We start from the raw sequence: 12,431 nt of genomic DNA on the forward strand, positions 1-12,431 counted from the left end.
TTCTCATTGACTGTAATCCTCCCCAATAACCACCACTGAATAATACCTACTCAGTACCCAATCAAGCCAGACTCTGTGGAGGAAGGATTGCCCCACAGTTCAGATCTATATGACAAAATACCCTGCAGAGGAAAGTAGCAGCAGAGCTCATCCTCTATTCATCCCATACCCATTAGCTAGCTACATAACTACTGTGGCTTAGGACTCCTTCCCTCAACCCTGTTATGTTTCAATACCTTTTAGGCCAAGCATATCATTTTTGTTCAGGAATTGTTCAACTGATATTTTTGCTAATGTTATAATTCAATACCCCTTTATCTCATAACTCTGTGAATCATCATCTTGTCATTTACATCACAGGTTTTACATACAGTGTATTCAGACAGGAAAGAACAGATACTTTTTTTTCCTCTCTCTCTCTGCCTCACTTTCTTGATCTGTAAAATTAGGATATTACTACTTACCATCCTCAGTAAAGCACTTTGAGATCCTCAGATGAAAGTACTATTGTGACTGAATGCGCCCTGTGTTCACACTCTACACACTATTGTAATTGTTGTACAAAATGTGCCTTGTGAAGTATCATTTGAAAACTAATAACTCGCTCATCAATAATATCATGGTGAAGTGTACGTAGCAACATTATATGTAAAGTTACAAACATAAGCTGAAATTATGACTGAAGTGTGTTTACCAGACAAGTCTGCGATGGGGGTAAACCAGTTTCTTAAAGACAAAAGACAAGCTAACACTTCTAGCCAGGTGTCTTCAAAGTTGACTAGTAATCACCGATCAAAAAGAAAAAACATATGAAACCTTTTTCACCACAAAACTCCATGTCTCTGTCCTAATAGTGGGAAGGAACTTTAGGAATAACCCTCAGGAAAATGCATTTCAAAGGATGACTGGACTGTCTGGCTATACTGAAGGAAGGATAGGAGACACTTGATCTGGATTTCATCAGGGTGCAACTTTATTATTAGATGTCTGGGACTACCCGACAGATAAAAGTGTACAGTACAGGTAACCCCATGTTTATTCTATAATTATTCAGGGGGTTCCACCAGCTCCCCCTCTTTTCCAGCCAAGTCCATCCAGCACATCTATTGACAGAACCTTATCATACATGAGGGACTTTTACCAGCTCCGCCTCTTTTTCTATCCAAGTCCCTCCAGCAAATCCATTGCCAGGACCTTATCATCCACCCCCTCCTCTCATAGGAGAGGTAAGGTGGGCTATCCAAAAGGGAGTTTGGCTCCCTGCCGTTCCAACCATAGGAGCCCCAAACCGTTCCATTCCTTTAACAAACACCTCCTTTTTAAGTCCTTTACCAGGCCATTTATCTGGTCACTGGATGCCTTCCCTACAGAGTACATGCACTGGACATCTGCCACAAGGAGGCACCAGCAATTAGCTTGGCTGCCTAACCTCTCCAGACCCAGTCGAGTTCCCATCTTCCAACAGCCTTTTGTATATCAGCCCAAAGCCTGCTGCGTGGAGAAAAGGGTTTCCAACATCAGGGCTTTGTGTGGGAAAATTCAGGAATGTGAGTGTCTTGGAGTCACCCTGCAAATGGTAACCATGGCTGCTTGAAGCCAGAGTGTGACCAGAATGTTGCTGCCTGGTTGCAGCTACACACAGACACTTGGTGTGAGCTGCATGCTGGAGGGTTATTTATGAGGGGTCCAGGTTGGGAGCTACAGCAGAAAAGCCTTGAGAGGCACCAAAGATTGCAGGGCAGGTGGTGATACAACCCCTTGCTAGTCTGGACTGTATTCTGGAATGTGACAACTATATCATGCAAGATTTACTACTTTCAGAGAAGCAATCAGTTACAGACAACTAGATGTGAATATTTTAGGTCTTAAAGTGTTACTGATTACTTTGTATAAACAGAGTATAATTCATTCTAAGCATATAACAGTTACTAACCTGAGTAACGTATCTTGAATCCCTTCTTATTGGTTGCATGGTCAGTTGACCAGCGAAGATATAGCTGATTATTTCTGCTTGTGAAGTTTAGTTGTCCTGTATAATTTCCACTTAAAGAAACCAACAAAGGGCTTTGCCCAGAAGAACCTTTAGAATCAGGGAAAGTGAATGTTAATTGTTTAAAAAAAAATTGTAGCTCTTCTGTAATGAGATACAGACTAGTGACAAAGACTTTTGAGCTAAGTTTGATGCTTCTAATACTCCAACTAGAGCTTTAATGAAAGAAAATGATCCCAAATCATCTCTGGTATAATTCCACTGACTTCAGTGGAGTTAAACCAGAGATGAATTCAGCCAAAAACAATTTTACATCACAAAGTATATGCTAGAGTCTAAGACTGCTGATTGGTAACTATATTAACTCTTCCCCTATATTTAGTACCAATACTTGGATTCAATTAAAACTTAATGCATGAGTAAATAAGAAAGAATTACACAAGGAGCAATAACCAATCTAAATAGGGTTTTAAAAAAAAGAAAAGAAAAAAGAAAACTAACACATTGCTTAAGCCACTGGGGAAGTTCCAGGGAAATCTGTGGCTGTTCTCTAATCTGGAAGATGTGTGCTGAGTAGTGAGGAGATAGGGAGAATCTTAATAACTTTCCCCCACTAATTACTACTTTGACTTCTCAGAGCCAGGGAAGCTTATAGAGAGAAAACTGGCAATTTGAAAAGATTGCTAAATTTTGTTTTTATAATAAACCATTGTTGATTGCTAATCAATATTTTTATAGATATTATCAATATATATTAAAAGATCAATTGATAAAGGAAAAAAAAGTATCCAAATTATATTTACAACAGGACACTTCAAACCTCTTGATAATGATTATATCCTTTTGGGTATCCTGGTAACATGATGAAAATATGCCCGACGTGTACATTAATCAGTTGTACCATGCAGTCTTCTTGCTTAATAAGGGTAGACATGACAATAGTCTCCAAATACATAAAATTATGTTATGATGTGGTTTTGGACCAATTGCTCTCATTAGTCAATGACAACAGAATAAGTAGTAACCAACTTAAACTGCAGCAGGAAAAAAATAGTTTAGGAACGAGAGGAAAATTTTATGAGACCTGTCAATAGCATAAGGTAATAAAGGGCTGTGAAATCATCTTTATTAGATGTACTCAAGACTTGTGATACATATTGTGCTACAATATAAAGAGAATGGACTAGATATTTGATTAGAAAGCACTTGGACCCTAAATAATTCTATGAATATAAACATATGGTATTTCATTCCAAGAGAATTGCCTCACCAGGAATGGCAACATTTTAAAGATAACATGCTAAATTCTGTGCTCAGATGCCCACATGTGATTTGCAAGAGTTGCATGTGATTTCTCAGCACAGGATTTGGCCCAAGAATAGTAAAACAGCTCTCTATCTAAACTATTATCTAAACTCAAATGGCAATAATCTATGGTATAATTTATGGGAATCTAATGACACACTTTTTTCCCCCCAAAAGATAGGCTCACAATGAAACCATATAATCATTTATCAAATTTCTTTAAAGAGATATTTAACTTTCCATATTAATCTAATAGGACAGACATAACAAAATTAATCAGCTGCTTTTTCAAAAATACTGTAATTGAAAACATCACTGGATACCAAAGTTTAGACGTGAAGCAGAATAGTCATTTGGAGGTTCCAAACACATCATTGTCTGATGGCACCAACATTCTGGAAATTGAGTTTGTCTCATATCTATATTCATTGTTTGCATTCAGATGATAGTTAAATAAATCTTACCGTCAAATATTTCCAATTCATCAAACTGTTTTTCACTCTGAAACATTTCTACAAAAATAGAGATGTTATAGCTTGGTTCAACTTTAATAGTCCAGGAGCAGGTCTGAGAATTGGGGTAGTTGCCTGGGTAACCTGGACTGAGGATCACTCCAGATGAGTCTGTACGGATTTCATTTGCTGGGCATTGTGCTAAAATAAATAAATAAATAAAAATAAATAAAATGAATACACCTTTTGCCTTCTTATAACCTTTACTATTTTTCAGATGTATAAATGAAGACTTCAGCATCAATTTTTGGTGCCTTTAAATCATATTGTACTTATGCACTAAATATAGTGATCCTTCACTCAATGCAGCCAAAGGTAAAACTCCCATTATCAGATAAAGGAACTGGATTGGATCCTAACTCAGCACTCCGATTTATAAAAGAAGCTAATAATAAGAATATACAAAACAAAGATTTCAAGACACTCCCTACTCCAAGGAGTTTGCAATCAAGTAGACCATATGTACCCAAGTGCTGACGTGACTACCCACATGTGTGATGTTCACGACTCGTGTGTGTACATGTGTTCTACTTACACTCTTATATTGGAAAATTTGACTTGTCCCTTCCAACTGAGTTCTGAAGAATCAAATATTCTTTTTTTTTTTTTTGGGGGGGGGGGGAATGCAAAATTCAAGTCAGGTCAAATGATTGTTACCATAACATGCCCATTAGTCAAAAGAGATAAACTGGCAAGTCTAGCAATTTGTTGGCATGCAATGTTTTTAAAGGAAATACAGTGTAAATTCCTCAGACAATATATTTACCTTCAGTTCAAGAGTAGTTTTATTTAGCCAAGTGTATATAATTTCCCCACCCCCACCAGTTCTTTTAACTTTTAATTTTAAAGTATCCCCCAAGTAATAATGACTATGAATGATTTTATGCAATGGCAAAAAGTTCTGCAACTATCTCGGAAACCTCCTCAGGAGATCAGAGATGAACTGAGAACAGTGACTTCATAAGGCAATTGATGGCAAAGACAGCTTCATAGGCCTCATTGGGTGCCTTCAACACTGCAGCCAGATCAGTGGCCACTGTGGTCACTCTGAGAAGAACATATTCTAGTTGCAGTCATTAGAAATTTCTAAACAGATTAAGGTCACTGTTGAAGACCTGCCTTTTCAGGGCCATGATCTGTTTAACTCTAAAACAGTTGAAGCACTGCACTCTCTGAGGAATTCTAAGGCAATGTTCTGGTCTCTATACAGGCCACCTCAGAAGATGAAAAAAACCCATGGGCTGAGATGTGGGGGGCATGGTTTAGAAAGACAGTTGTGGACAAGTGTGTACAAAATATATATCTCTAACTGCACACCAAATTTTTTATATTTTACTTATTACTGCAGTAAATATGCATGAAGATTACTTTGGATGGTAATAGGTCATTTACATATGCCATTCCTGTGATTGTGCTTGAAATCATAGCAATGAGTCATGCAAATTAGATGCACAATTTAATGTTCATATTTGCAGATATACTCTGAAAATGTAGCTAATATATCAGTTTGATGTTACTTACTATATTTAATGCTAGCTTAGGGGCCAGCCTGTGCTCTGCTGCTCCATGGTTCAATGGGTGAAAGGGCAGATGAAGCCCCCTCCCTATGTGTTCCTGTGCAGAAAAGGGCTATAACTGAGCACAGGGATTGGTCCCTCAATGAACTCACTCCTGGGATATAAAACACTCCAAAGATGGCGGAGTCGCATGAGTAGAAGGTGAAGCCAGTAACCACCTCTCTTGTCTTAGAAGCATATTGTATTGTAAGCTTTTTGGGAATTGTGTCTTTATTTGTTCTATAAAAAGTCATGCAAATCCATGACACTATATTATTAATAAATAACTATTACTAATGTGTAATAGTAATAAACACTATGGTGCGATACTGGTAATACTAATGTAAACAGATGTATAAATCACAGCACATGGATCTGCTTTTTTTGGACAATACTGGCCTCATCTTTAGTATAACATTTGAAGATACTGTAGTATGTTCTTCAGCCAGATACAATCACACAAACTGCCACCATGAAAGATGTTGGAATAAATGATCTATTAGAAGTACATTACTTGTTATCTACCGATCAGTCAAGGTATTTATATTGTACTCATCACGAGTGTATTTGAGTCCTTTACAGATTCTCAAAAGGATAAACATGAGGATCTCTACTCTCACTCCATCTCCTAAATTGAGCTTATTTTTTTCTACATTATTTTTTTAAAAAAGCAAGGGAGAAAGAGGCAAAATTTTGCAACAAAGAGTTTCTGAAGTATAAAGAACCAGTATACAATATTAAGGTCTCATTTAAAATATTTCATGATTAGCAATTTATATTTATATTCTGTTAATTTTAACAGAGCATTTTGTTTAGCTGAAGAAAAAGTAGGAACTCTTGGATGTGGTGGAATGTATGGTGTAAGCAATTTCTTTTACATATATATTTCAATCATTTTATTATTGCAAGTGTAAAACTCACATGTCTTATTTATTGCTATGTATAAATATCTGTATAGCTTTAATAGCCTATAAATCATATATGCACACAGTTTGAATTAACTTGCTCACCAAGTACTCAGAATATATTATAATATATATTTTATATATATATCTTCCTTCACTTTTCTCAAAACCATCTATTTATCCTTTTGTCAGCACTCTCTGATGTTTACTGCAAAGGTTCCTGAAATTGGCGGAGGGAAGCCGACACAAATTTATCCTCCTCAAGATCCACTCGACCCAAGTCCATAAGATGATCACCTGAGAACTCAATCATGTGAAGTATGGATAGCGCATGAAGCAGAAAGCAGCATGCACATTAAAATACACAATTGTACATACGTTCAGATCAAAAGAAGAAAGAGCACACTAACACTTAAGAAAACAAACAAAAACAGGAGTGAAGGCACTATATGACTGAGTGTGCTGGACCATAAACAAAAGATGGAGGCCTTCCGGCTCTTACCAGGCAAGGGGGATGCTACACATGACAGCACTCCTAGGATGAGTCTCATACAAGTATGAGTTTGGCAGGATTGCTTCACAACACTGCAGTCTCCAACCTCACATTTTTCCTGATTTTATCGGCATTTGGTGATGATGGGCACTCCCTCGATTCAAGGATGATCTCTACCACAGATTTACATATGAGTCCTGAGGTGACTCAGGAGTTGGGTCCTGGAACCACAAATCCACCCACAGTTGGTACAGACATTTTGTGGCTGGCCAGCTACCTCTTGGGAGAAAGTTCTTTCTTTTTCCTTCCTTCTCTCTCTCTTTTCAGCTTTGAAGGCAAGGCACTTCTCCTTGAAGCAGGCCACTGCCCGATGGAGGATATGGCGCCATTGGGGTCGGTTGATGGCTTGCTCCTCCCAGCTTGTGACGTCCTCATCAGTTTTCTTAAGATATGCTTTCAGTGTGTCTTTATAGTGTTTCCTCTGACCACGATGGGAACTCTGACCATGGGTGAGCTGAGAGTAGAAGACTTGTTTTGGAAGGTGAGAGTCTGGCATCAGCACACAATGTCCAGCCCAGTGAAGTTAGTGCATGAAGATCATTGCTTCAATGCTAGTGACTTCAGCGAGGATGCTGTCAGTAGTGCAGCGATCTTGCCACTTAACGCAAAGGATATTCTGGAGGTATCATTGGTGGTACCTCTCCAGACTCTTAAGGGGCTGTCGATAGGTCACCCAGTTTTCACATCCATAGAGGAGTGTAGGAACAACAATTTTCTTCTTTATTTAAATAAGTTATGAAGACATGGCCAGAAATTTACGAGTAGTAGCTGGCCAACAAAATATTGCATTTAGGAGACTGATAGCAAACTTACTTATAGAAATACTAATTTGACAAGTGCAATTATGTTTTTTTCCTCAGACCTGGCCCCCACCTGTCCATAATGAACAATTAGTGAAGGATAGGGTAAGGATATTTTTGTAGCCAGATGAGTATATTTCTGTCATATTTGAACAAAAATGTCTATATTTAGAAAGAATCTTATTTTCCCCATATCTCCTTTATTTATCAACTGATTTTGATAAAATTTGAACTAGAGTCCATTTTTTTTTTAGAGGCCCTTGTGAGGCCCTAGGCTGTCACTAAATTAGTTTATGCCCTAATCCAGCCCTACCTGTATCCACAGCAAAATGTAAAGAACAATTTTTTTAAAAAAATCACTTCATTCAAGTTTCTTTCTTTCTTGATGCAAGGTCCTAGAACCTGACATCCTATCATACTTAACACTTTCCTGTCTTTTGATGTGTCAACACAATATGCCAAGTGACTCAGGTAGATCCAATATTTTCTGAATTAATGCTGTATTTCTTCTTCTTAATTGATAGGAGGTGTTGGCTGTGACTATCCAATTCACTTCAGTGTGTTGACACAAAACTTACTAAAAATATCAAGATAGTGAGAAGTATTTTTTACATGTTGTCTTCTCTTTGCTTTCCTCTCCTCCTCTTATTTTCCTTCTCTTCTAACCGTTCTCTAGCTTCCTCTGAATTTGTTGTTTGACTGCCAAACACTCTTGTACAGTGATTGCAGGTGTGCTATAAATTAAAAAGCTGAATTCAAATGATCCCCAAATACAAAAAGCCTAGTCATTCACATTCAATGAGTTAATAAACAATTTCAGAATGTAAAAATATATTGCACTAGATCTGGAGTGATGTAGTATACACTGAAGTGGTATGTCCAAACCAAAAGCAGAGATAATGGGGGGACTGGGAAAAGGGAAGTGAACCATTTACTACAAGAAGCATCAAGAAAGGCAGCTTTGATAATCAGGCAGTTATAAATGGGATTCTTTTGTGTCTGAGGGGAATTTATCACACAAACTCTATTTTAACTCACATGAGACCGATGTAATTATAGTACTTGTAGAGCTAAGATAAAAAGAGTGGTTTCGGTTCTTTTTATGAACTAACAAGAGTCACTTCTAGACACAGAAACATTCCCTTTGAGGAGAATACTTTCAGTTATATCTGTCTTTTTAGAAATGTTAATTGATGATTTAGTTCTCAAAAAGAAAAAAGAAAGGATATATATATTGAAATGAAAGAATACTATCATGGATGGAAACTAGCAGCTAACAACACCAGTCAAACAAACACTAAATTCACAAGGAATAAATAAAGAAGAGGAAGAATTTGAAGAAGTTATTATTATGCTCACTGATTTAGTTCTTTCATGTGTTTTCCCTGGGTGCATCCTGAGGCTACAAAGATGAAACCTCATTACACATGCTTAAGTTCTGCACTAAAATTATAATAAGCTGTGTTCTGGTGTCTGAATATGTTAGACATACTCTTCAAAAGTAGCATTCCTTTGGAATGTTGAATTTACTGCCCTGGAGATGTAAATTATTCTGTATGTACTAAAAACGCCATCTATAGAAACACCTTTTAAAAGAGATGGAAATGAATAGTGCCAGAAAAAAACAACAACAACAACAACAAAAAAGGTACCTTTTCATGTTCCACAACAGCTGCGTCCAGGTTTTCTGGAGCAATTACATGTGTTTATGCCAGAATCAGCCAAGTAAACTCTACTTATACTCCTTATTACAAAGCAAATGGAAATATGGCTTTATTAATAATCTGCTGAGGCTGCCTATTATGTAAAATGTTGCATCCAGCGGAGAAAAGTATAATGCAATGTCAGAGAGGAGGCTTCTCTTTGACCCTCTCATATAGTCAATGCCTCAGAAGTATGAGGGTTTCAGCACTAGTAACAAATGGGACATACAAAGAATGCATGCTACAAAAGATATGGGACCAATTAGTTAGGTATATCATACAGAATTTTACTGGAAACCAGACAAAAATAAAACAAATATTGCTAAAATCCCACCACAAAAAAGTTTTTGTCTGTTTTGTTGAATACTGACATGCTAATTGAGATAACAAAGGGACTAATCCTGCATGAGTGACAAAACTTTCTTGACTTCAGTGGTGCAGGATCCAACCCTAAAGGAGAAAGAATCTATTACAAAGAGAGAGGAAAAAACCATAAGCATAAGCATATATAATGAGAAAATGTTAAGGCTGCATGAAGTATAGCTATCAATGGTCAAAAATGTCATTCAAAGTTAAACCAATTTTTCACAAGGATCACTCAAAAATGTCACACTCAGCATGGGTGGTTTCATTGCCAAATTTAGACCCTGAGTTACATCAGCATAGAAGCTGTTCAAAAAACATGATACGGCTTGTTTTTTTTTAACAGAAAAAAGACGTTCACTCACCTTTGTAACTGTTGTTCTTCGAGATGTGTTGCTCATATCGATTCCAATTAGGTGTGCGTGCGCCGCGTGCACGTTTGTCGGAAGATTTTTACCTTAGCAACACTCGGTGGGTCAGCTGGGTTGCCCCCTAGAGTGGCGCCACCATGGTGCCAGATATATACCCCTGCTGACCCAACGGCCCTTCAGTTCCTTCTTGCCGGCTTCTCCAACAGAGGGGAAGGAAGGTGGGTTTGGAATGGATATAAGCAACACATCTCAAAGAACAACAGTTACAAAGGTGAGTAACCGTCTTTTCTTCTTTGAGTGCTTGCTCATATTGTCATAAACAGATAGTTAAGGGTTAATGTCTCTTTTACCTGTAAACGGTTAACAAGCTCAGTGAACCTGGCTGACACCTGACCAAAGAACCAATCGGGAGACAAATCTTGGTGGAGGGAAGTCTTAGTTTTGTGCTTTTTGTCCTGTTCTTTGTTCTCTCTTGGGATTAAGAGAAGCCAGACATGTAACCAGATTTCTCCAATCTTACTGTAACAGTCTCTCAGATTCAAGACAGTAAGTAATAGATACAAAGTGGATTAGATTTATGTTTGTTTTCTTTATTTGCAAATGTGTATTTTTCTGGAAGGATATTTCACCTCTGTTTGCTGTAACTTATACTTAAGCTGGGAGGGGGAGTCCCTCTGATTTAGGTGAAGCTGAGACCCTGTAAACATTTTTCCATCTTGATTTTACAGAGATAATTTTTACTGTTTTCTTTCTTTAATTAAAAGCTTTTCTTTTTAAGAACCTGATTGATTTTGTCCTTGTGTTAAGACCCAAGGGGACTGGGTCTGAACCCACCAGGGATTGGTGGGGGAAAGGAGAGAAGGGGGAGGAAAAGCTTGATTCCTCTCTGTTTTAGGATCCAAGGAGTTGGGATCAGTGTACTTCTCAGGAAGAGTCTGGGAGCGGAAAGGAGGAGGGAAAGGTTAATTTCTCTCTATGTTAGGATCCAAGGAGTTGGGATCAGTGTCTCTCTCTCTCAGGGAGAGTCTGGGAGGAGGAGAGAAGGCGGGGAAGGTGAATTTCCTCTCTGTTTTAAGATTCAAGGAGTTTGAATCACACTATCTTTCTGGGTAACCCAGGGAGGGGAAAGTCTGGGAGGGGAAAGATAGGGGGGATGGTTTATTTCCCCTTGTTTTAAGACCCAGGGGTTTGGGTCTTGGTCTCCCCAGGGAAGGTTTTGGGGGGACAAGGAATGCACTAAACACTGAAATCTCTAGTTGGTGGCAGCCCTATACGATCTAAGCTAGAAATTAAGCTTAGAAGGGACATGCAGGTCCCCACTTTCTGGACGCTAAAGTTCAAAGTGGGAAAGAGACCCTGACAGATATCGATTCCAATTAGGTGATTTCCAAGCCTTACCTAGGCGGTGGAGTCAGAGTGAGATGTTGCAGAATGCAAGACTGCTGAGCCAAAGGCTGCGTCATCTCTGGACTGTTGAACCAGAGCATAATGACAGGCAAAAGTGTGGACCGAGGACCAGGTAGCTGCGCAACATATCTCCTGGATGGTACATGAGCCAGGAAGGAGGCAGATGAAGCCTGAGCCCTGGTAGAATGTGCGGTGAAGTGGCTCGAGGGAACATGAGCCAAGTCATAACAAGTACGGATGCATGCTGTCACCCAAGATGAGATCCTCTGGGAGGAGACAGGTAGCCCCTTCATTTGGTCTGCCACAGCGACGAAGAGTTGGGACGATTTACGAAAGGGTTTTGTTCGCTCGATATAAAATGTGAGCGCCCTATAGACCTCTAGGGAGTGCAATTGTTGCTCCCGTCATGATGAGGGTGGCTTCGGGAAGAAGACTGGAAGGAAGATATCCTGGTTAACACAAAAGGCCGATAGCACTTTAGGGAGGAACGCCGAGTGTGGTCGCAACTGCACCTTGTCCTTGTGAAACACAGTATACGGTGGGTCCACCGTGAGAGCCCAAAGCTTGGAGACTCGTCTGGCTGATGTAATGGCTACAAGAAAGCTGTCTTCCAGGACAGGTATAGTAGCAAGCAGGTTGCTAACGGCTCAAATGGGGCAGACCTAAGTCTGGTTAGAACCAGGTTGAGGTCCCAGGTTGGGGCGGGGCAGCGTACTTGGGGGTATAGGCGCTCCAAGACCTTGAGGAACCTAGAAACCATAGGGTGCGAGAACACGGAGCGGCCACTCTCCCATGGGTGGAAGGTAGAGATGGCCGCCAAGTGCACCCTCAGTGATGATACCGCTAGACCCTGCTGTTTGAGAGATGAGAGGTAGTCCAAGATGGTGGGGATCGAGGCCTCGGTGGGAGTAACATTCTGCGTTTCACACCAGCAGGAGAAACGCTTCCACTTGGCCAGATACGTTG

At 39.2% G+C, this 12,431-nt stretch overlaps 1 protein-coding gene across 1 annotated transcript in view; it reads right to left on the reverse strand.

Annotated features, from left to right (window-relative positions):
- Nucleotides 1–12,431, reverse strand: part of CSMD1 (CUB and Sushi multiple domains 1) — a 2,093,217-nt gene that overhangs the window by 199,885 nt on the left and 1,880,901 nt on the right. The window contains exons 47-48 of the mRNA XM_075063712.1: nt 3,760–3,948; nt 1,934–2,080 (exon numbers count right to left, since the gene is read on the reverse strand). Coding sequence (XP_074919813.1) covers nt 1,934–2,080; nt 3,760–3,948 — 336 coding nt within the window. The remainder of the gene's footprint in view (nt 1–1,933; nt 2,081–3,759; nt 3,949–12,431) is intronic.

This window comes from Chelonoidis abingdonii, chromosome 3, assembly GCF_003597395.2.
Source record: "Chelonoidis abingdonii isolate Lonesome George chromosome 3, CheloAbing_2.0, whole genome shotgun sequence".
Lineage (NCBI taxonomy): Eukaryota > Metazoa > Chordata > Testudines > Testudinidae > Chelonoidis > Chelonoidis abingdonii.